This window comes from Cyanistes caeruleus, chromosome 9, assembly GCF_971803275.1.
Source record: "Cyanistes caeruleus chromosome 9, bCyaCae1.hap1.1, whole genome shotgun sequence".
Classification (NCBI taxonomy): Eukaryota; Metazoa; Chordata; class Aves; order Passeriformes; family Paridae; genus Cyanistes; species Cyanistes caeruleus.
In genome coordinates, this window is record NC_141709.1 from 11,914,464 (window position 1) to 11,940,719 (window position 26,256).

Below are 26,256 nucleotides of genomic sequence, written 5' to 3' on the forward strand. Positions count from 1 at the left end.
TCTACCCCCATCCTATAGTGCTGCAGGAGGTGATTGTGACCGAAGGGCAGGACCTGGCCCTTGGTCTTGCTAACCCTCATATGACCAGACCAGGCTTGTTTAGTTTCCTTCCATCTCTTCTACAGCCTTGATTTTCCTTTATTCTTGCTTCATAGAGATTTATGAGAAATATAAATACAGAAGAAGAAATATATAGAAATATAGAAATACATAGAATATAGAAGAAATATATAGAAGAAATATAAATACTTTCTTGGCAAGAAGAAACTAATTTTCAGGTGTTGATCTGGAACAACTTCCTAAAAACCTGTGAGTTCAACAGCCAAATTTGTGTGCTAATTGCTTTTACAATCTTAGAATTTATGTAAATTTTTAAAGATCTATGTTAAATATGACACCATTAATAAGAGGTACCAATCTCTTTCAATAACTCATATGTCATTATTGTTTTTTATTACTTAATGATAATTCAAATCTGCTTAATACCTGAATTATATTAAAGGAAAAAAAAATGGAGACAGTAAATAGGAGACCCCATCCTGAAGGTTAGAAAAGCAGCCTGGCTCTCTGTAAATCACAGCAAATATACTGGGCCATCCCAGACAGATTTTTGTTCACCTAACATCTGTGCACTTATCCCTGTGGAAGATACAAAATCACAGGATTTGGTTTGATGAAAAGATATAGGAACTTGCACTTACTTCAAAATGAACACTTACAGCTGTAGGGCTTCTATCACTAACACCTGCAGCAATATTTACTTGGAAAAAAAACATAGGAAACTAAAGCCTGAATCCTATCCAAAACATTAAAAACACTTTCTTTCAAGAAGAAGGGACTGGTTACCTCATTTCTTTTCTTATGCAAGACAAATGGAGAACATAGATTTCAAGTTTAGAGTGTGGGTGTTTTGTTTTTCCTTGTCTCTGTTGTATAAAGGCCTCTGCTTTCTCCTATGTCTGTGCTGAGTTTACCGTAAGATTTATTTATCAACTAAAATGAGAAAATTTGCATCTGCAACAGCAGATGGACATCTGATTTGTGTATCTGTCTTCTGCAGCCCATTAGGTTGAAAAGACAATTTAGCAAGTGTGTTTCACTGCTACCTCAAGGCAACTTGCCTGACATTCTCAGTCTTTCTGGAAATGAGGTGCTTAATGCAGAAATAACAAGCAACCGTATGTTTGACTGCTTTAGGTAATTTTTACTAGAGTTTTTAATTGCCTTTCATTTTGCATGAGGGAGCTCTGAAACATCAAATGAACTTTGGCACCACCTGTGAAGTTCCTCCTGCAAATGCTAAGATGAAGTGACTGGGAAATACCAACAGCAGGCAACTGCAAGAGCAATGAAGAAAATGTTCTTTCTTTAAGATAATTTATCTACCTCTGTTTCAACAGAGTATAGATTGGACAGGATCAATCAATGTTCAGCTTCCAACCTATCCTCACAATCTTTGCACAATAAATGAATAAAGATAGTCAAGAAGTTAAAGTATTTTTAAGTATTTCCAGAATATTTGCTTGAAAAATTTAGGAGCCTATGTAAATAAAGAAAGAACTGAGATAAAAATCCTGGTTTCACTGCATGGAAGTAGACAGCTCACAGAGAATTCCAGAATCCAACTGGAATCGGATTAAAGGGAAATGTCAACAAATAATTTCAAAAACACTGTCTGTGATAGTACACCAAGACATTTTAGTTAGGTTGAAACAGTGTTGAAGGCATTAGCCATCTGTTGGCCCTTGTTGCCTTGAAAGAACTGCCAATGCAGATTCCAGCCAGTTTTAGCTTATCTTTTGTGGATTTACCATGGAGGGAGGAAGTGCTACAATGGAGGAGCCACAAGTGCAAACCTTAAAGGGTAGTGGGGGTGGGTGGCATTATTCCAACAAAGCTGAGCCTCCTGCTGCAAACAGCTCCTCTCTTTGTACAACAACTTTTGTCTGCCTTACTCACAGTTCTCCAGGTTATATCTCTGTCAGAACACCACCAAAACACAAGATCAAGCCTTCATGCTACTACGGGCAAAGATAACAAGTCACTAAAGGCCACCCAGGTATTTACATTTTGTGGTCAAAATGTAAGTGTGATATTCATCTGAGTAAAAGATTTACTTCTCATCCTTATCCTATCTCATCCACACAGGCTGAATTTTTGCAGCATTCAGTTCCTTTGTAAGAAACTGGACTGGGAAGATAAGTTTCTATTAAAAGGCTCTTTTCCATTAAGTATATATTAAAATTACCTACATGAATATTATACAGTAAATAGTGAAGTCTGAAATACCAAAAATCTAGGAAATTTATGGTACAACTAGGAAATGGAAATTGTATGTTAAATCTGTACAATGGTAATGATTTTGGCATGAATTCAAATTCACCACGATGTGTAAGATATCTGAGGTGCACCAGTTGGGAGGGTACACAAGAAAACCCAGCAGTCATACTGATTGACAGGACTGATAGAGAGAAAGAAAAGAAAGTAGTGAAGGATTTCTGCCCTTGAATACTGTCACAGTGATATTATTTGTCTCTCACAAACTCAGAATATGGCCTGAAAGATCATGAAAGTAATGCTAATACTGTAAAATTTGGGGTGTGCAGAAGTGGGTAGGTCAGATCACCAGTGATAATTTGTGAGAAAGAGGACTGTCCTTGAGTTTAGAGAGTTAAACAGATGCACAATATTACTTCCTATGCTACATCTGTTTTAAGAAACAGTGTTTTGAACAAGCAGTTTAAATTTATCTCCATACAGCCACAGCTCCACAATTTGAAAATGCCAAATATACATACAGAATACGAAGGTTTTATCTAACATTTAAGTAGTGTCGCTGTCCCTCTCATCATTTTGACAGAGAACAATTGCGGTTCTCAAACCATCCCAGTAATGCCAATATCTCCCATGGATATACAGAAATGTGTACAGAAGTCATGATTATAGTGCCTTTAAAATGAAGTGGAATTAAAAAATACATTATAATAAAAGCTGTACGTTTTAAGTGTTTAGTTAGTTAAAAGATGTTCCATGTTAATTGCCTGTGTCACCCTGCTGGACAACTACATTAGCTCTAAATATTTAAATATCCAAAAACATTTTCCTTGAGCAAATTCAACCAGAGAGTTGGTTGATTAATATTATATAGTAAATTGATTACATGAAATCAAACTTTATTCTTAAATGAGGGTAGAATTTTTTTAAAAAAGAAAATATTTTATGGTAGCTTTACAACCATAAATCATTTCACTGTTTTGAAATCATTGCTACAAAATCAGAAGAAGTAATGAAAGTATACAATTTAAATTGAGGATGGGGAGAGGCAAATCTCCTTACCTTTTCCAATTTGGACAGAGCAAGAGAATAGCAGTCTTTGGCTCTGAACTGCATGAATCTCATGTTGGCCGGGTGAGTTAGTTCTGTGATAATGCTTAGGCTGGAGAACAACCTGCATTTTCAAAGAATGTAGTGGTTATACTTATTATAACAATTCACAAATGTAAGGCTCTACATAAAGCTACATCTTGTGCTCATGTCCATGTTTTTAATTAAGTCCTGAAACCTGTGGTAGATCTGGGCCAAATGAAATGCTGATCCAACAGCAGTGGAAACTACAACATGTTCTCTGTAGAATTCACAAAGAAGCACACACTGAACTCACAAAATACTTATATGATACAAAGAAACAATTTAATTATGAGAAATTTTATTTAATGATTGGTACAATATCAAAAATCTGTAGGAAACAACCAAAATTGCAGAAGTCTAAAGCTCGTACTTAGTACCTGGTTGCATGTAAAGTACTACTGATTTATGTACCCTTTCCAGTTGGTTTTTCTTGCTTGAGGTCTGTTTGCATGTTGTGACTACAGTCTGAGCAATATAGATGAAAACTGACACTTGTGGGAGTTTCTGAGAAAACATATGTTTATATATACTTATGTTCTCACTTTGAAATATTTATATATCTACAAAATATTTATAACTTAATATCCATTCAGGCTTCCAGTAACTAAAAGCAGTGAAGAAAGCTCAACTTTGAACTGTCTGAATTACACAAATTTTCAAGCAGCAAACTAAAGAGCCCCTCCTCAGCACTCAGGGCTCCAAGAAACAGAAAGAAAATCATAGTTTACACTATTTAAATACTAAACAAATTGGAATAGAATGCATATTATTATTTAAATCTTTCCTCTACAGATTCATGTCAGAAAATGAGATGTAGATTTATAGCCTCTTCCACTGATCCTGAGGCTACTTATCTACACTTAGCAATACGTAATTGTAGTACTAATTACATCATAGATGTGGCTTCTGGCTCACTTTTCATGGAAGCAGGATTTGGCAAATTAGTGTCAAATGGAGTTCAGTGCACCTTTTGGAAGTCTTGTCCATTTCCCTCACTTTTGCAGGGAGAAACATCACTGAAACAGCAATTCAAGCAGAGACTAAATGTGAGCAAATGTATATACAGACTATCTGCCAATATGTGTTAATCCCACATCACATTTGAAAGCTAACACTACAGAATTCAGAATTAGGAGTAATAGGAAATTAAAAGCTGATCTCATGATAAAATATACACAGGAAGAAAAAATGCAGGCCGCTATGTTTCTCTTAGAGATGGTTTAGTTTATCATCAAGATGTGAAAACTAATTTACGTTAGGAAATCCATTTCAAAATTGGTATTGGTAAAACATTTTACTTACAAGTGCTTTTTAGTGAAATTAGGGGATATTACTCTCCAGTTAGTCAGGGACAGATTGCATCTTGCCATGGGTATAAGGGACACTGCCTGCTAGCTTTTAGCACTGGAGCAGGCTCCTTCTGGGCAAACACCCCTCTCTTTTACCCCATTCTGGATGGGGAAGAGAAATCCCCCACCAGACTGATGGAACAATGGTTTACTGTTGAACTTGTATTTGGAAATCAGACAAGCAAGAGAGACATGTAGTTCTTTCCCAAACCACAACGATAAATCCAGAAAATAATGCAATGCCATCGTAGCACCTCATTTGGTTTACCTCTGAATTGGTGCTGACAGCTAGATACCAGCCAAAACACTGACCTGTACATGTACTGCTGGCAAAAGGCTTCTTGAAGGATTTGAAATAGCCTTTAAGAGGTTAACTAATAAAACTTTATAGTAGTACAGACCTACTGCCTTAGGAAATGTGCTGTTTTTCTGAGGTGGGCTCACATCTGTCTACAGGGACTCAGTGGTTGGCTTCCTATTTAATTTTAAGAAGTGAAAAGCTTCTTAAGGCATAGTCCAAGACTGTTAATTTCTCCTTTTATATTTAAGCTGTGATAACTTGTTCTTTCTTAGTCAGTGTGCCCATTTGAGTCACACTTCTGTACTCCTATGTCAGGTAATACAGTGCTGTGTCACAGTTTCAATTGGGATGACACAGCTTCTAGCCCTAAAGGTGCTAATAACCCATCCTTATAAACAATGCATCTGCCTTTCAGGGTGGGGAGCACACTCTCCTGGCAAAGCAGGATTAGTAATTTATGTACATCAGGGAATAATGACACAACTGGTGTATGAGAACTGCCAGCCTAGGCTGAACAGTACTGCAGCACTCTCACATTTTTCAGGCCTGAGTAACTCACATCAGGGGTGTTTAGATCAGCCTGTATCCTCTGAATGGTTTCACCTGGTGAGACTGAAGTGGAATCTTCGTCAATGATGTGATATCATTGAAAACAGCATATTAAATCCAGTGGTTTAAAATCCCTCTTTAACACTACAGTTGGTATTGAGTGCTGCATGTCCAGTCTTTTCTTCATTGCTTTCTGATATTATTAGGTATTCATAAGTAACAAAAAGCTTCAATATATTCTTAAAGGTCATTTACAAAACTATTTGCCTTAGTGTAGTAATGAATGTAGTTTATTCTGTAGAACTGGTAAATGTCACTACCTTATGCCTCTTCCCAAAGCTTACTTCTACAATTTTTATATAATATAAAAATGCAGTGAAATTATTATATGTGTTCCAGGGAAAAAAAATAGAAAACATATTATATATGTGTATATATAATATATATTGCATATATGTGTATATACAATACACTATTTGTGGAAGTTTACAAAGTTTTATGAAAAAGTGTTGTTAACTCTTAAACCAAGGTATTTATTTTAATTTACTTTGATTGTAAATATACAATGTTAAAACAATACTGAACCAGACACAGAATTTGTACACAAGTTAAAGCTGCCATCTAGTTGCAAACCATGTGCAAGACAACTGAAGAAGTATACAGTAACATCTAATGGCATACCTATCATATGTAGTTTCTCTTTCACAAAGTAGAACACAACTAGGGGAAAAAACAATTGGGACTTTTCAAGTTTTTCTTTTCATACAACTCCTTTTTCCATTTGGGGATAAACTGTATTTCTGAAAAACTGATGTATGCAAAAGATCTCGGTGAGATGCCCTAGCACTGTATGGTTAGAAGTAGATCTGAGTGATGCATGAATGATGATAAAGTTCAATTATCATTTCAACTCAGATTTCATAGGTGTGAATAGGAAACACACACCGTTCAGGTATCAGGTACTAATTCAGAAACAGAAATATTAGAGAAAGACAGAATTAACATTTCTTATGCTATGCAGATTTTGCTTCCTTTGAGCATATGCAGAACTGCAAAGAGCATTTAACTGCATTCTCAGAACTGCATTTACCAAAAAACATCTCCACTGTATTTTAATGAGCTCAGTTTTCAAAACCACTGAAGGATTCAAAATACTTTTACTATGCATCTCTCTCCAGTCTTTCATAGAAGGTTTGACACAGAAAACAAGCAATTCCAATAAAAGCAACATTGAATCATACTCAATTTTCTTTCAGGTCTTATTAGAATAAACAGCAGGAAGTGCTAATCTTAGTCCCCAGATCAGGGAGGCATTTCATAGCTGACTGTGTAGTTGTGTTTTGTTTTGTGTGAGATTTTTCGGATGTTTTTATTAAGCAAATAATGTTTATCTCAGCTCAAAGCAACCCATTTTTTCATACTTATGGAACCAAGATATTGAACACAAAGGCTTTAATGAGGAGAGTTCTCAAAAGGAACAGCAAATCTTAGTGTTTTGCTTTTCATCACAGCCTCTTCAGCCTCTTTACTAGACTGATCATATTATATTCTCATGACTCTTACTATGTTGTTGTTAAAATTTTTTCACAGTGTGTGTGTTGAAACTGTTCCGACACTGTGCTTCTCAAACCTGGATTTCTCAGTCTCCTCTGAGCTGAGCTCTTTTGGAATACTCTTTCTGTTTATCTCGGTTCTCCGGGTCAAGAAGAAAACTGCAAAGTTCGTTAGGATCTTGTTTCTCATGTCTATTAGGATGTTATCACAAAACTTGGCAGGTCTCTCCAGACTTTCTGCACAAGTTTAATTCACTGTAATCTGGCACACTTTGGCTCTGATGGCACAAAATGGCCCTGAACTACGCAGTTTCTTTATCTTTATACTTATTCTTACCTAATTAACAATAGACATGTATATTATTTTTTTTAATGACTCAATGACTCACTACCTGTGTACTGCACTGCGGCATTTTCTATCTAATCACTAACTATTACTTTTTAAGTAATAGTTAAGTTGTAATAGTTTTTAAGTTTTTAACTTCTAGAAGAAGAAAATGAAAAAGAAAGAAGAAGGGAAAGAGATAACACCTTAAATCCTCCATCTTGTCTTCTGCTCTCTAAATTAGCTTAAACTCTAAACTAACTTTTTCACCAGTGACTTAAGAAAACTTTCTAATCTACCCATTTATACTTTTAGTTTTTCTATTTAACAGCTGCTCTCATGGTTCTACATGAAACTCAGTGTTTTCTTGGATGTCAGAACTAGGTATCAGAGACAAGGGCACACTCTGTGCCTCAGACTCCAACAGCCGTCATATGTAATATTGTATATGTGTGCTTAAAAACCTAACTTCTGTGAAAAAATAGATATTCAAAATGTGAACACTTACTACTAACTTCATAGTGATGCACTGCTTACCTTTCAGCAACAGAAGGATCTGCTTTTTGTATAGGCTTTAGCATTACTGTGCAGTTTCTTCTCTCAACTATCTTTCATCCTAAGTCTTCAAGTGTAACTTTATTTTCCTTCCTGTAAACCTGAGAGCTCAATTTTAAAATGATTATCTGGTTTTGGGATGCAACTCACTTTATCTTAGCTTTCAGGAGAATACCTCAGGATTCTAAGTGAATTGCTAAGCAGAGTGGGAAAAAGTTGCCCATGTAAGACACAAATTTATGCAAGGGAAAGCAGAATAAAAAAAGAGTAAGTTCTTGGCACAAGAGGCATCAAGTATTTCATAACTAATGAAGACGTGTAAATAGATTGCAAAAATGCCTTACCTGAAGAGTGTTTGAACATTCACAATAGTCTTGGCATCTGCCATGTAGTCTTCCTCGGCACTCATTGTGCTTTCTTTGTCCACCACCACCATATTAGCTGCAAAGGTGACCCCACACCTTAATAAGTCATCTAGGCTTTTGTGAAGAGAAAGAGGGAGAAAGAAACAAGCAACTTAAATATGGAACACCTGAAAGATTAGCCACGGTTTGCATCTGCAGACGTAACAACTTCTTATTGATTATATTAGCAATATTATCATATTATATTAATTAAGGATAACACCTCAATTAATTGGTAGAATAGAATACAGAATCTACTTCAGTAGGTTGTTACAGTCCCTCTCTTTTGTTAAAGATAAATTTATTTCAATTTTTTTTTTATAAGCCTTTATCAGTTACTTGAGAAGACTTTAGCCTTATCCACTGGAACAACTTGTTCCATTGCAGTTACTTCTGACAATAGAAAACCCCAAATAAATGCTCCAGGTTGCTCTTCCCCACAGTTTTATTTTGGTTTCAAAATGCTAACAAATGAACTGGAGTGTTCTCAGGATGCTCTTAGAAGCAGCTGCAGAGCAGCAGAATTGGTGCACAGCTGGATGATGTTTGTGTGAAGCCCAACCACAGAAAACACTCACAGACACCTGAGTTACAGTTCTCATCATGCATTGTAGCTTTGTCTCCAAAATGAAGCATGTTTCAGCTGTTTTAACAACATTTTCCACAGATCCTAAGCACTTTTTGACAAGTGTGGTGGGTTTTTTTAACAACGTATTTTAGAAGAATATATACCATTATTTTTGAAACTGTGCAATATCACTGATGTTTGACTATAACAAAAGAAAAACTGATTTTATGTGATCTATGAACAACTGCAGTGCACAAGTAGAAGTCCAAACTTTTTTCCTGAGTAATTTGTATTTCTGCTTTTTTCAGACTTTCAGCTGATCCCTGAAAATAGCAATATATTCTGAAATACTCAGATTTTCTGCATTTCAATGTTTCATAAGCTCAACAGCTATTCTTATTTTAGCAGATACATTCGGCTGGCTTGTGGAGAATTTGAAAAATGCTAATGTGGAAGTATAATTCTAGTTCTCAGGTACCTCTAGCTAAAGGTTTCTCAAGATTGTAACACAGATTTATATCTTTTATATCTTGATATATTTTGATGAAATACATCTCTGCTATGAATTTGGTAAAGCTGTTTTTCTGTGAGCCTTCTAACTTCTAACAAGAAAAAGAATGGTAAATGAAAGGCATTCCTTTGGTAGTTTTCTCTCTGAGATGATGATACTTTATTGCTACTGAACAAATTATAAATATTTTAGATACTTATAGATAGTATGTGGTACTTTGAGAACATATTTTATACCCCTTAAATAAGAAAGGAAAATTTGCCTATTTTACAATGTGTTTCTTAGCTACAGATGATCAGATCTATAAGTTGTACATGATTTAAAAATATGGTGAGGAAAACACAGGGAATATGTATGAACTATATTTTTTAAAGTATTCTTATTGATGATAACAGATGTCAAAAAAAACCCTCTACAAACTCCAGGTGCTTATTGCACCAGGAATTAAAGTGATTTTAGTGTCAGAAAAGATGCAGAAGTTCATGCTGCTATTACTGTGAACTTCTGAATTCTGAATAATCACTTATTCTAAATACTACATGCTTCATTTTTTTTAAAAATGCATTTAATTCTGAAAGAATAACAAAACACCATTAGGGAGGAATTTGGTGATTTCCATTTTTAAATACACTCAATCAATTTAAACACTTTAATTTTCTAAATTAGTAAAACAGTATAACATCTGAGTTATTAATTACTTTGAATACTTTGAGTATTCCCTCCTGAGTATACATTTTGATGCCGTTTTGATTTTGCCTTTTTCCTTCTATATGTTCTCTGTATTTTTCACACATAAATTTGTAGCTCTGTAGCCTATTATAATAGTAGTTAGTTTTCCCAGTAATTTTCCATGTCCTTTCCCTAGGCAGAAAGACAAAAAAAATTCCAGAGCTCCAAGCCCCAGGAGGTGCAGAGCCCCAGCACTATCTTGGTTCTTCCTGGGAACCAAGGCCGAGAACAACTCTTCAAGATACATTTCATGGACAAAGTACAAGTGTCAAGGGGGGGACTCCAGAGAAGGGGCTTAACCTGGGGGTAAAATTTCATCACCACTTGTCCTCCAAACTGGTGCTTTTTATCAATTATGATAATTTCCTAAAACCTATAAAACTGTATTCACCGCTGGAGGGGCGGGCTTTTGTGGACATCTTTCCATAACTGCCTTGGGAGGCCTTCAAATAAAGATCCTCTTTGATATTACTTTCTTACTAAAATTATCTCATGCTTCATTTCCAGGTTGGGAAAAAGGCAACAATTTAATTATTCTGCCATTATGAGTTCTTTTTATAATTATTATGTAATTAAGAGTTTAAAAAGTAGTAGATATTAATAACCTGTGACCCTTTTTTGCTTTACTGGAAAAAATGTAAACAGCATTTCTGTGGGCTCTTTGTAAACCTTGAAAGGATTTGGTATCACCAAGGTAAATCTGTAACTCTATCATTATTGTAAGCAGGAAATAAGTTTTTTGATTTCTACAGGGGGAATTAATATTTTGGGCTTGTAGCCCCAATTCAGTATTTACTATGTAGTGAAGCAACCAATTTTCTTTAAATTTACAATCTACACAGAGGAGTTTACTAAAATATTCATGAGTCCTTGCTCTTCTCTTGTTTCTGCCTGATTTTCACATTGAAGTTCTGTTGTTAAACCTATATCCACAAACATATATTAGCAGAGGGGAAGACAGAAATATAGGAGTAAGTGATAATTTAAGTAGTAGGAAGGTGAAGACTTTTGGACACATTCAATACCTTTTACATTCTGTAGCTATCTTTACAAAACCTGAGTCAATGAATTCCAACAAATTATAACTCAGTACAGACTGACACTAGAATCAGGGCTTTCTTCTGCACATTTATAGAAACCTAGAAACTCACCTACATAACTGTTAATCTTACGTTTTTGAACATATTAACTTGTGCTCCCTGTTGTGCTTTCCGCTAATGAGCTCCTTTATAAATCAGAAATTTGAAATCCCAAATTACAGCACACAGACACAGACTATGCATGCAAAAAGCTCATCTCCAACTACAACACACACATTAAAACATGCAATGACAACACACACAACAAACCACTGAGACTAAAAAGGTAAGTTTTCTAACAGTTATTTCACCTACTTGTCGATAGAGCCCACCATGTAGTAAACCATTGGAAACCAACAGATTGCATCCAGAAAATGCATATCTGGCCTAAGCAGCAGATGGAATTACAAAATGAAACACAGTATCACAACAGCAGCATCTCTTCGAAAATATTTCAATCAACTGGTACTTTGGGGTTTTTTAAAAAAATAACTTTCTTAAACCTTGATATTATAATTTCAGTTTAAGCAGGAAACAGGTTTGCAGAAAGCTGTGAATCAACAGTTTGCTGTGATCATAAAGAATGATCAGAATTAACATGCTTATATTAATAAATACACCACTAAAATCATAAATGTTATGGCACAGGACAATTCCAAATATAAGAACAAATAAGTGACGTCACAGACACACTACCAAGTTATACTCCAATGTATGTCTTAGGAGGACTTAAAATAAGCAGCAACAATTCTTTATTAAATTGTAAAGAGAAATCATAATTTAGGTTTTGTGACACCTACTGTTTTCAAGCCTACTCCCTTTCAGAGGAGTGACTGCAAATGCTGCACAGAGACAACACTAAGGGTATTGGTTTAATTAGCAAGTAGAGCTTTTACTTCACATTAATCAATCAAAAGTGGGTTTAGCTATAAAGTGTCACAGCAACATTAAAGTGTGTGAAGTTGGGACCTGTGCTGGCAAAATGAGCTGGCACTAGAGGGCCCCCTGTGCCCACAGCTTCACGGTCCTACTGCCAGTGGAAGTGATTTAGCCTCATTTAGGCTTCTCAATTAGTGTAATTCACTGTATGACATAGTTCCTACAAAAAAACCCTCCTGTTTTGCAAACCCAGGTGACTAAGGGAAAATGGGACATTTCACATCAGGCCTTTGTAGAAAAAAATCACTTAAACTGCAAAAGATCTACACAAAGGGAAGTGTCAGTCCTGATACCACAACCTACAACACATTTTTGCTTTTTTAGCATGTTCTACTTTTCTGTGTACAGCAAACCTCCATTTCTGTGTCTTTGAAACTGTGATTCTAAGTAGCTGAGCTGTACCAAAGTGTTGCAAAAAAACCTCAGAAAACTAATTCATTATCAGATTATAAATGAACCAGTCTTGACATAGGCAAATTAGTCTGAAATATTAAAAGCAAGAAATGCAAAAAATTCCAGCAGTCACCAGAGAGATATAAAATTAGCAACAATACTGCAGGTTTTAATTTTCAGCCATGGTTTTAAATTATTTTAGATAATGTGTGTCTGCGGGAGTCCTTCTGGCTTAAAGAACTGTGTATCTTTGAGTGTAGAGTTATTAAAAATATACCTTGCTGGTCTGGGCCAGTAAGTGCATTGTGTTAAGTAGGTTAGTGCTGTCATGTAGCTGTGAAACTGTTACACAGCTTGCTTTTTACAGTGTTTATTAAGCTATCTAATTTTAGCAGTAACATTCACATTTTTGGGGGTAATTTTAAGAAAAACTTAGCTGAAACATTGGCCATGAAGGATAAGAACATTTAAGTTTACTATGGCTGTTAACAGTCAATAAAAGGTCAATTTTTTATATAACAGTGAACATGGAATATGATTTTTCTCACCAACTTTTCTCAAAGATAAGTGTGCCATAATATTTTTGATTTTCAGCTGGCCACGTGAAAAGGGGTCATCTATTGAAGTAATGGAAAAATGGGCTTAAAACTTATCAGAAAGGGGAAAAAAAATTCCTTACGGGTTATCCAGCAGTAATACAATGGGGTTTAGTTCTTTCTTTGGTCGGTAATAAGCTCTGAGTGGGACAATAAAGTTATATAAGCCATTTCCAGCAGTTTCTGCTGCAACTATAATCAATTTATTTTTGAATCCATAGGCTTTGGCATCTTCATAGTAGTTATGCTGGCATCCCTAAAATCAAAGTAAGAAACAAGTTCAGTGGATGTGAATATTTTACCAGATAACCCAATAGAGACGTGGCTAAACACTTGATGATGAAAAGAAGGAGAAAATATAGTATTATAGCAAACACTGCACAAACCTCATCTCTAAAGAGAAATCAGAGTTTAGCTCAGCTCAGATGCAAGAGACAAATGAGAATGCAGGGTTATCCATTAGCAGAAATCCCCTTTACCTTATCTAGTCTTAGACAACAGAAGGGTACTTTTTCATGCAGAAGATGACAAAAGGTGGGAGAACTTCCAATATAAGGAGAGTAAGGAGGATAGCCTTTGGCATAGCTAAAATAGAAAAAAAAATATTTTTCAGTACAGCAAATTACCAAAATATCAATATTACCAAAATACCATTAGCTGCCTACACAAGTGTTTTATGGGATGTTTATACATATGTCCAAGTTTTAGAGTCAAGTACACAAAATTAACTGTTTAATAGAGGTCAAAAGAAAGTATTTTGCAGCCTGTTCAACAGTGAAAGCTACCATGCTTTTGGAGACTGAAGAAATTTTGCTTGGATTTTTGAAAACAGTCTGTTGTATCATAGTGTGCTGTCATAGTGTTTTGAACTTGAAACCTCTAAGTTAAAAAAAGAAGGAAAGAAAACAGAAATAACTGTAGTTCTGCTCTTCTCCAATTTTTTTTTCAAACATTTGCCAAGAATGAGTGAAGTCACTATCTTCCAGCTTTAATAATGTACTTTCAAAATGGCTGAAGGAAATTCTAAATGGCAAATCCTGTTCCTGATGAGGTAAAATTTCTAATTTGCCTTAGTGGTTTTTTACAAGAGGCCTTTTAAATCCTGGTGTTTCAGTCTGCACATTTAAGATGACTTGTCCTACTAATTTTCTCTTGGGAGCTTGATAATCTTCCCTATGGCTTCCCATGCTTGCCACTGATGCAGATGGGAAACTCCTGGTTGAGACACTAGCTTCATTGTGTATTTCAATTTTAACGCCTCTGTCAGCAATCCCAGTAAACATAACTGCTCATCTGCACAGCAGGATTGAATACTCTGGGTTTTTCTGGGTAACACATCATTACTTTCAGCAACACACTAACAAGCATTTTGAATTAAATACGATTATTTGTCCTGTACTGCTTTTTTGTCATTCCCGCATATTGAAGACACACACCAGCCCCAGCATTCAAAAGCCTGTTGGATGATCTGATTAACACTGTATTGTCATGACAGGAATACTTATCCGTTTACAAATTTGTTGAGTGACCACTTAGTAACTATGGAAAGTTAAAAAAAAAAAACAACAGCCCCTAAAATATGCTATGAATGCACTGCAATAGATGACTACAGCTTTTATAACTGCAAAGAGAAAATCTCCACCAAATAGAAGAGTTAATCTGTTGGGTGGTATTGTATTTCAATGTAGGCTTATGGCATTCTGCTAGCATTTCCTCAATGGGAACAAGTTCATAATTGGGCTTCATGGGACTTGCTTCCTAGAAGTCCTCAGATTGATCTGCATTCCAAAAAATATTATCAATGCTTTTTATATAGTATTAACTTTTCACTTTATTTTACATTTAATATACATACTCTAAGCCTGCAGAGACTTCATCATCCGATGGGGTGGTTTCATCTTCTGACTGGTCACTGAGCAGATCACACGTCTGGCAGGAGGACGAGTCTGCAACCTCCAGCACCGGGGCTATGCTGGGCCTCCTGCCCTCCCTGCCCGCCTCGGCTGGAAGGGCCAGCGTGGCCCTGCTGGCCCCGCGGCACCCGCTGTCCTGTAGATCGATGGCCACGGTTCCTAGGGGCAGGGAGAACATCTCCTCAGTGCTTCTCACAGAGTTTGAGCGAGATTGCCGGGTTTAGTGGGGATTGTCTGGCTGCATGACAAAGGACTGACAGCAACACTAGGCTGATTGTGCTTATTCCATAGAAATAAAACTAAAACTGCACTCAAGGAAAGTAACACTTCCTGACTAATAGTCTATGTCTTCTTGTTAACTACCTCTTTTAAATCATATCTTATGTAATCAGTCCACATTTATATGCATCAACAACCTGCAGATTTTACTTACTGTGTTTTTTAAATTACAGAAGCTCATGAAAACTTCTTACAATCAGGTATGAATGACAAAGAAGTTCTCATATGTTACAAGTTCAAACCCACTTGTTTTGCTTTGCACGTGCTTTATTATTACTTTTTTATACTGTAGTCTTAAGTAGTTTAATTCTACATTGTCAAGTAAAAGAGAATAGAATTCCATTTGTTTGTTTGGGGGTTTTGGTTTTTCTTTGGTTTGGTTTGGGTTTTATTGTTTGTCTGTGGGGTTGGTTTTTTTTAATGTTAAGGCAAATGTTTGAAGTTTTTATATTAATTCTTTATATTCATAATTACAGTTTCTTAAAAGTTTAGGAAGCTGCTTTATAATGTACTACTCATTAAATAAGAATATGTTGTGATGTAATGCTTTTATATTTTTTTTTTACTTACCCATGCTGGCTATTATACTGTGTACTGGTAACCTAGAAGCTCCATGACAAGATAATTTTGATTCATGGTTTTTTCTATGCTTTTCTTGCTTCTTAAAAGCAGAATTCTCTTCTTTGGTGATATTTATATAAAAGCATATATCAGTAGAACTCATGATATATCGAGGACCTGGATTCAGCAAAATGTTTTTGTTATCTTCCTTTCTAACACCAATCAGACAGACTCCAAACCTTAATTAGAAAAGAAAAGGCATGGTTCATTTTGCAAAATCCTGCAAACACCAGAATTTCCATTGTCAAAAATGAAGCTTAGTATATTTTTATTCTTTGCACATTATGAACATTTGCAGCTTTCTGGATGACAAAGATGTTTGAAAAATGTGTTCTGCTAAATAGGCCACATCAAATCAAGCAGATTTTATGAGCTCATGAATTCCTAGGCAGTTGAGTGTTTTTGGTAATGCCCAGAATATTCTCCTAATGTTGTTCTAGTGGATTTTTTCTGTCAGATGAATAGTCCTTTTTGGGAAAATATTGTTAGAAAAATGAATACACGATATGAAAAATTATTAATCATGTTAAGTTGTTCCATTATTTATAAGTAATGGAAACCATTTTCATAATTCATTTTTGCAATTCACTCTTAAAAATGTATTTGATTAGTGACAGAATATAAGGAATCACAGCAAAAAAACCTTCTTTCTCTCCTTGATTAAATATGATAATAAACCCAGCATTTAGGGTTTGATAAATGCTTATTTTATAAAATATATACAAACATACATGATTTGTGTTTATTTAGCACATTCATCTCACAGAGCAGCACTGGGTAAGTAATGCATCATCTGGACCTTAAAGTAGGTATGATATCATTTAACAGAAAAAAAAGTTTTATGTTTGAACAATCACCAGAATCAACCATGTGACACCTCTAAATTGAACATTTTCCATAATATGAACATTCCACAAAGGAAGCCATATTTCCAGCTGAGTCCTAAATAAAAGAAAAAAAACAACATTCTCTCACCCATTCATTTCTAGATTGCTTTGGACTTGGAAAAGGACTGGTGTTCTTGAAACCTCTGAATGGTGCCCTTTTTTTCTGGTTGTCCAGCTTATCCTTTATCTTTCATATTAAACTCTCTTAGACTGACATGGGCTATACAGAATGAACATAAGCTTTTACCTGACTAGCTCCAACTCACAGAAATATACCCCTATTAGTGGCCAGATACATAAACCCAGGAACAGATTAATGTGCAGTACTGTGCCTTTAGTGCAGAACTATGTTGCAGGCAAAACAAGTAATTATTTCTTTGAACATTTGATGGTTGATAAGGAAAATAAACATACTTCTTATGTGCATGGAAAGAAGCATATGTGAAGCTCTTCCCCTCATATTCTGCAAAGAACGTACTTTCTTCCAGGCTAATGTGATACACTTCGTTACCAGAGCACCTGCCATACATTTTCTGCCATTGTTCTGGTGATTGCTGACTCTCCCTGAAACATAAAGAGAATAATTTAACACTTAATGCAAAATTTTTGTTAATCAAAATGGTATTTCATGTCAATGGAAACTAAAAATGTCCACTGAAAAGGTCCCATAGGCTAATCTGAAAGAAGTATTTGAGATTGAATCTTCGTAATACTATAGGTACAGAGATTATTTTAATGTATTAAAGAGCATTTTCTGCTAAGTAATAGACATATAAGAGTATGCATTTTAATATCAGGAGAGAGGTGGCTCAATTATTGTAAAATCACACCATAATAAGTAGACCCATAACAATTTGAAGGCGACAGGGAAAACCAGCAGCATTCTCATTATATTCTTAAAGACAGCCTCTTCACATGCTTTATGGCAGACTCTCTGGTTCCTGTCTCAGTATCATTAATAACAACTTATACTGGAAAGACTAATTTGTCTTTGGTCATTTGATCTGTAAGAGAGATTTTTCTGCATTTGCTTATCAGTGATCTTTGTCGCCTATTATTTGGTATTTTTAGTTCCTGTGTCTTGTAGACTATTACAAGTATACAGCTTCTTTTCTCTAGTGCATGAAAATAAATGACAAAGCAGATCATCCTTTACTCTTTGCAAGCTGCTGCCCTTTATGCAAACAGTTTAGTGGAAATGTTCCATTCCTCAACAACCCCAACACTTGTAGTCCTGGAGCTCCTGGGAACTTCTTGATTAAGTTTCACATGGAAACAAGGTTCTGCCTGCATGATTTTTACTGGAGTTAACTGATGCATATGTACAGATAAGTCATGAAACTGACAAGTGTGTTCTGTATTTTGCCATTTGGAGTGAAGATCTCAAGATACTGAGACATGCTTCTTTTATGCTCATTCATATATATTCAGTACCTTAACACAATTCCTATTTTTCTTCAATTTACCACATTTCTTCACTCTCATCATGAAAACATTTTGTTTCAAGATGAAAATAACTAAACAATTTTTGTTGCAACACTATAAATAGTGTACTAGTATAGAACAGCAGAACTAGCAGTGTAATTTCAGAACATTTTTCCTTATTTGACTTTTACCCCTAAAATAAAATGGCCACCTGTTTAATGTCTGCTTGCTTCCAGTGAGTTGTCCGAAAGCTTCCCATGGGGCTGTACTGTAGAGATCACATTAACTTCAAGTCAGAAATGTTATTTTCTTCCAGTATTTTGTATCATCAAATAAACCCTAATAGATTTGTATTACTAGTTTAGATAAACAGATAAGAGTTAAAGATAAATGTTAAGATTCTTAATTAAGATTGATAATGAGATTATAAATGAGATTCAAGGTAGAATTTTGTTGTCTCACAGACTAAAGTTTTGAATTCCATAAACAACTGAGAAGAAAACAGCATTATTTACACCTCCTTTACAGGTATTTACACTTGAGTCCTACATAAGGTTTAATGCAGGTGGTAATAGCAACCATGATAATAAAAGGATAATTAAACAGGAACTAATGTAAAGGAAAGCAGTTCACTATTAACACTGTAAGTCTATTAATAAATTATTTTCATTATGTAGATTGAATTTAGTCTTTGGTTCGGTTTATAAATACATGCATGTACATTTTTTAATTGTAGTTTAAATAATCTGCTTTCACCTAATCTTAACCAAACTCAGCTTCTCATCTGACTTCATCTTTTATATGTATAAATAAAGGTAATTTCACCTATTTTAACAACTAGTAGTTAATTTACCTCTTGTTCAACAACAGAAAACATCTAGAAAAGCAAAAAAAAACCCCCTCTGAACTATAAATTGGTCAAATTCAAAGCAGTTCTATGTCTGCAGTACAGTGAAAAATGCCCTTATTTTGGAATCTGAGAATAAATGCTTTGAAGAGTGCTGACTACAGTGGATAAAAACTAGACATTTTCACTTTTTCAATCTTTCTGTATAAACACCAAACAGTATTCTTACAGTAACATACATTGTGCATTCTTACATACAGTACATTACAATACACACATTCTTACAAAAACTCACATTACTTTAATCATTCTGGATTCAAAGTAATGCTACAATTATTTGTGCAAAAAAAATCTTTCTTTTTGCTCCTAGTATGTACAATGACCAGACTAGAAAACAGTTACTTTTATTATGCTGGTTAAATCTATTAATTCTGATTGCAAAATCAGTGTAAAAGTTCAAATTAAGCACTTTTGAATTCTGTGACAGTTACTTTGCGTCACAGTTGGGAATCTGTAAATGATCCATGTGACTGCTAAACAATGAAATGCTGAAGTTGCTAAGTAAAGCAGAAAACATTTCTCTCTTTTTTTTTTTGTGCTGAAGGAAAATTCCCTGACAGCTCTTAGGAAGACTGCTCTTCTTTTACGTGCATGTAATATGAAATAACTGGAAAAGGGTCTGGATTCTCTGTATGTCACAGAATGAAAGGCAGGGATATGAAAATGCGTAAAGAATGTATTTCACCATGGTTCTCAGCACGTATCAAAACAGTGTTTTGCTGTCTTTCTACTAGGAGATTTTGGTGCAGGCAGTGCCATTAAAATCTTGGTATTTGTTGTTCTCAGTAGTAACAGTTCTAGGAAGAATTTCTGTTTTCCCCGTTCTGAGCAAAAGGGAATACTAGAAATGTCACACAGAAGGTTAAAAAACTCTGCTTATAAATATATATATACTGGGTTCATGGTCACTTGGAAAAGAAGTGAGCATGTTACAAGACTTACATAGTGTATATACAGCTATTCCATTTCTACAAATATAGAGACTCACTCTTTATTGCATCTGTGTGCTCACAGCATTTTAATCAAGAATACTTTATTATTCCAAAAATACAGCATAAAAGAGATACACTAGATGTGGTAAAATTATTTTAGAGAATTCGGAGAAGTTCGACTGTGACTATGCAGTCTGCAGAGACACCATAATTCTGCACCCCTTCCAGCAGTGTGGTCATGTTAAAAACCATGTATGTATGTTTACCTGTATGTTAACACACAGGCACAGAAGAGCAAATACCGTATGCCATCAAAAGACATGCTTCTTTAGTTCATTGAAACAGACCTTCAAATTAGTGTATTAGAATAGGTATTCTTAGGACTTGTTAGTGCTTGTAAATATAAGTTTGTGATAGAGACATTTCATTCTACTAAACTAGAAATACAATTTGATCTTATTTTATATCGTGGAAGTGGAACAACAGCAGGGAACTAAGTTTTGAATACCAGGGGGAGGGAGTGTTCTCTTCAAAACTATACTGCCTTGAGTAAAGCGTTTTGATGCTTTTATTGTGCAGAAGGTTCCATTTTCTTTTTTAAAACTTTAGTTGCCTGGGAATTTGGGGTAAGCTGTTTTCCAAAGAATATCAGCTATGACTTTTCCAAGTTGTTTGTTTTTTTATGGTAGCATATATATATACTTACTGCCCCCTGGATGTATGAACCAGCAGAGTGATTAGTGTAGAAGTAGCTGGACATATACAATTTAGAGCTAGCATAGCGTATTTGAATTCCTCTTCACACACAACATGATCTGTAGGGAAAAGAAGAATACAAATTGTTTTACAAAAATACTTTCAATTGAACAGAATTATCATGTCCTTGCCTAGGAAAATGGTGAAGATGGATCAATCAAAAGTTGGCCCAAGATATTCCTCTTCTGCTTGAACTTTGGAAATCAGCTGTGTATGATTTTCCCTGTCTATGCTATCTAACATGGATGGCTACTGCTTTAAACCCAGATCTCAGCTAAATGCTCTCCAGTGCTTGCTGATGGCATGAAAAGGAAATAGAAATTATTCTTTAATGTAATTCCCATATACCTACGACAGTGTTGAAATGGCTATAAAAAGGGACAAGCACAAAACTTGTGCTTGTCAGTGTAGAAACATAAAGTCTGAGAGGTTTCATAAAATCATGAAGACACTTAATACTAAGTCTGTTTTTTTCCCCTCTGATTTTAGTGTTTGGTTCTTTCAATGGGAGCAGAATTTACTTCTAATCAGAATGAATATTACAAATAGTACAGCTGATGATCAAAACATAAGCACATGAAAATTGCTGAGTAAAGGCAGGCAAATAACCTCCCCACCTAAACCTGAACTATTGCACATCTGCTTCTGGTTTCACCAGCATGTCACTGAAATCCTTAGAACCACCTTGCCTCTCTAAGCTGCTTTCCTGACACAATTGATAGCATAGCTATAAGCATGACACTTCCTGAAAATAAAAGTGAAGGCGTATTTTGTATGCTTTCTCTGTTCCTTTTATTTTGAACTATTAGAGGCCTTTCAGCAACAGAATCATTTACTACTGAATTGAGTAATTCTCCCATTTTCTGAAGATCAGGGCTTATTTAAATGTCATAGGGAATGGAAGAATTTAATTATATGAAGAGTGTCAAATGTACGACAAAATGAGATTTTTCTTCCTGTAAATATATTTCAGCTATAGCAGTTAAATATTTCCTGCAGAAAATATTTTGAATAGAAATATGTTCTTTAAGTTGCCATATGCCATTAATAAACCCCCTTGAATTTCAAACCAGGGATTTTGAGAGGGTAAGGCACAGCCTGTGGCTTGAATGGAATATCTTCAGTCCATTACCATTGGTCAGATGGTAAAGATTTATGGAAGTTAATACCAACTTCCTGACACTGAAAGAAAGAGAATTCTCCCTGGTTTTTAATTTTTATAGGATTTTGCCAAATAACTTCCCCTTATTTTTTATTTGGAAGGTTGTCATATTATAGCTAAACATTTTGAAAATATGAGAAAGAAAAAATACACAGGGTAATGATTTCATCATCTGTTATTTCAAACCTTCTACTTGAACCCAACTGTATATGCTGGCCTAAATATATTCAAATGGCAGTTAATAAATCACAGATGGCACTATGCAGGTCAAAACTGTAACTTAAAACCTCCAGATGCACTCTACTCTCTAACATCTATGAGAGAACTTTCTTGGCAGATATTTAGGTAAAATGTTATCAAAGAATATAGCACACAGCCAACAGAGATTGCTGTCCTCCAACAGCCTCTTAATCATGTCTGAGAGACTCAAATGGTGTTGTAAAGTGTTTTTACATTAGGAGCCTTGGAGCTGAACTTGTGGACTATTTCTGCATCTGTTGGAGACTTTGACCTTCTGCAGTTAAGGTCTTGTATTAGACACAGACCAGGTCAAAAATGCCATGCTCATGTCTCCAATTATTTGACAGCTTTTAGCTTTCCTATAACATTACTGTATTTTTTTCTGTATGCTCAGGACTTGAATTGTAGAGGATTACACAGAACTTTATCTGCTGCTTTCTTTCTGAAGTGAGTAGGGAAGAAGCTGGACGACAGCTCTCCCACTCTTCAGGTCTGGGACAACAGTCATGTCCCCTGACAGCAGGGACCAGAATCAGCAAATGATTCATCTGGTGTGACAGCAAAGCAGTCCAGGAAACTGCAGTTTATCTTGAAGTGAATATTAAATATGTCAAATCAGCTTCCCAGAAAAATAAGTATTTTTACTGAGTTTATACTACAGGAATATTATATTTAGAATTTCCGTAAGCTGCTGTTTCTGTTGAAAATATATTTTGACAGAAGTTTTGTTGCTAAGTCTGTCTCAAAAGGATGTAGTAATGCAGTGGGGTGAGTTATGGTTTCTGTGATGTTACTGATGATAAAGCAGACTCAAAATACTGATTTATGCCTGCAGCAGCAGCCATGTGGTAAGACCTGGCACGATTGTTCTGAGAAACCTTACTTTTGTCAATTTGATAAGTTAACATGACCACTACCAGATCTGATAAACATCCGTCCATTACCCCTAGACTATTTTTATCTGTAATTGGACAGATTAATCATCTGCTACATTCAGTATCCATTTCAGTGAAATCTGGACTATGAAATAAACTGCTGAAGCTTTTATGCCAGACTTCTACAATCTGTGCTAATTCATGGGTGCATTTTGAATAAACAAAATATATCCCCATTTCCTGGAATTGTAATTACATATAATTTCCAAGTATTCAAAGTATAGGATACACACACAGACACACACAGACACACAAATTATAAAAGTTTTAAGTTCAGCTCAGAAAATACTGGATTTACTAGTCTCTGAATTGTATAAATATATTGCTCTGCTGTGGAAAATCTTCACTTGATTTCCCATTTGTGCTGAAATGCAAGGCCAGAGGCTTGCACCAAGGGTACATGGCCTTTTGTAGCCCTGTGTGTTTGAAAGAAAAGTGGGAAGATTAAGAATGTAACTGCCAGCATTATTGATAGAAAAACTGGGATGTCAAGGCATTTTTATATTGGAAATTACTAGAGAGAAATCAAAACATTTCAGCTTAAGAGATAAGACAGTTGCCCATCTGATCACTATCACGTTAAGAGCAGCTGTGTGTTTGAAGTGTTCACAGCTTAAACTCACAAAGGGCTTTGCTGGGACAAACATTTATGCCACTGTAGCAATGTTAGGAGGTTAATATTTTAAACAAAACAGTTAAAATCCACTGTAAAAAATACCAGAAGGCACAGAATGCAAGGATGTGTGTATGGCACTAGGTGGGAAGTCAGGAAATCTGACTTTCTTACAGGTCATATGAACCTGGCCAAGGTGCCTCTATTCTCTTGCTTTGAGGATAAAAATAAGTTCTTATTCTCTCATTAAAGACAGGAAGGATGTTTGAGTCTTGTTTACTGGATGGGAATACATTATAACATTTACTTTTCCTGTATATTGTTTCTGCCTGAGGCAGAAAACCTCCAGGCAGAAAACTAGGCTTTTCTCTCCTACAGGACCAGGCAGTCAGTGTCTGAATTTCAGGACTGCCTCATGCAGTCTAGGAGGACTGGTCAACCTAATATAAGCTGCTGAGAAACTGGCCTTTTAGTGCTTTATACATTTTCAATGTAGTTAAAAGTTAAACTTTAGTTAGGAGTACTATTTGGCTTTACTTCTTCTAAATTCAAAAACTTCATTTTTGACAGCTGCAGTCTCTAAACCTGTGTGTAAAAAAAAAAAAAATAAGAAGAAGAAATCCTATTACTGAATGTTTCATGTTCATAAAAATGCCCAGTATTGTTTTGGGAAACCTCTAGAAAAAAAGTAGTTTTTTCAAGGAATATCAGATTTAAAAGAAGGTTTTACATGAAGACAGTAATAAAGCAGCCCTGAATCATAATAGGATAAGCACTTAGAAAAATGTTCCAGATGGTTGTGACAAATTTCACTTGTAAACACTCTGGACAGGTCTGTAGTCTGCAGCCTCCACTAGGCACATGTTTCAGGATAATGAAGTGTTGGATGGCATTAATGACAAAGGGGAATCCTCCTAGAAAATGTATGCCACAAATATTATTTCCATGGCTCCAGCAGTGCCTAACCATTTACAGCAGGTGAGTATCCAGTGGTGATGCTGAAGTTCACTTGAAGGAAATTTTAACAAAAGAGGTTTTCTGGGTTTTTTGTTGTTGTTTTTTGGGTTTTTTTTAAAAATATGGTCTAAATTCTGTAACACTTCGAACACTTGAAAAATTGCCTCTGTTTTACAAGTCTAGTTATATATAAACTTCTACAGAGACAAGCCATTAGGAATAATGAAACTCCCTTAAAAGCACTATTTGGAACAACAAATTAACACAGTTACTGATGAAGAATAGAGGCCATGACTAAGGGAGCAAGGATTATGTTTGTGCTGGGTGGTTTTAATGGGGAGATGAAAAAGTACCATCAGTCTCATCACAGCATGAGCCTTATTCCCCTCTGTGCCATCATATCTTGAGATTATACTTTTATAACTTCAGAACTGCTACTGATGGGGTTTTTTCTTCTTTCTAACCCAGTGGTAAATTCTGTAGCTTTTAAAATTACAGCTTTAACTGCTGCACTGGGGCTGTTCTACTGGAATTTTTTCATCACATTCTGGGATGATGGAAGAGACTAATATGTTTCCATAGAGTTGTTTTTATTTTTGCATGAATCAGCAATCTTTTCTTCCTTGGAATATATTCAAGAAAATTTAATTTTCAAAATTGCAGCTGAAAAGGTAAGCTTTTCTTCTACTTCAGACCTATTTCTCCAAAAGTAATTGTGTGTTTTTGCACACGAGCATATGTCTCTGCACTTATATATATGACTGTTTGGATATAAACAGAAAGAAAGAGAAACATATAATGCAGAAAAATAGTTTGAGAAATAAAAGATGGTAATCTCTTCTTATAGGAGTGGATTTTTTTCAGATTTCTTAACATCATTTTGCATTTTATGCCATGGTTTCTAAACCAAGCATTTTACTGGATATATAATTAAATTATATGTCTCTTTCCAAAATATTTTCAAGTAATTACAATGTTTTCTATACCACTTGGTAAAAACCAGTCCAATGGTAAGATTTTTCCCTCAATCATTTGTTGGATTAAATCTGAATAGATGTTCTTATGCACCCCTCAGTAACTATGTTTAAGTAAACAGAAATTACCTACAGACATGGGTACAGTAAGCTGGAGACCTACCTGGATCTGTAATTAAGGAATAGTTATACATCAAATAATTCTACTCTCTATATTATGTAGCGTAAGACTATTAATTTTTAAAAGTGCTTGTAAGTTGCTTTATAAATGCTTTACCATTGCTAGGATGTGTATTATTTTACAAAACTTCACATTTAATCAGCTTCTATGTAGTAAATATGAAGTAGTTCTCACTTTGCTTGTGTTCGTGAAACACTAACGAGTGCTTCAAATGA

General features: G+C 35.2%; 1 protein-coding gene across 3 annotated transcripts in view; it reads right to left on the reverse strand.

Moving 5' to 3' along the window:
* KCNT2 (potassium sodium-activated channel subfamily T member 2) overlaps nt 1-26,256 on the reverse strand; it is a 129,360-nt gene that overhangs the window by 25,327 nt on the left and 77,777 nt on the right. For 2 of the 3 annotated variants that reach the window (XM_086842827.1, XM_086842824.1), the window contains exons 16-23: nt 20,930-21,038; nt 17,374-17,523; nt 16,022-16,251; nt 15,115-15,331; nt 13,739-13,844; nt 13,343-13,515; nt 8,385-8,519; nt 3,337-3,448 (exon numbers count right to left, since the gene is read on the reverse strand). In XM_086842827.1, coding sequence (XP_086698953.1) covers nt 3,337-3,448; nt 8,385-8,519; nt 13,343-13,515; nt 13,739-13,844; nt 15,115-15,331; nt 16,022-16,251; nt 17,374-17,523; nt 20,930-21,038 — 1,232 coding nt within the window. Of the gene's footprint in view, nt 1-3,336; nt 3,449-8,384; nt 8,520-11,646; nt 11,719-13,342; nt 13,516-13,738; nt 13,845-15,114; nt 15,332-16,021; nt 16,252-17,373; nt 17,524-20,929; nt 21,039-26,256 lie in introns of all 3 variants that reach the window. The other variant, XM_086842823.1, reaches the window with a different exon arrangement.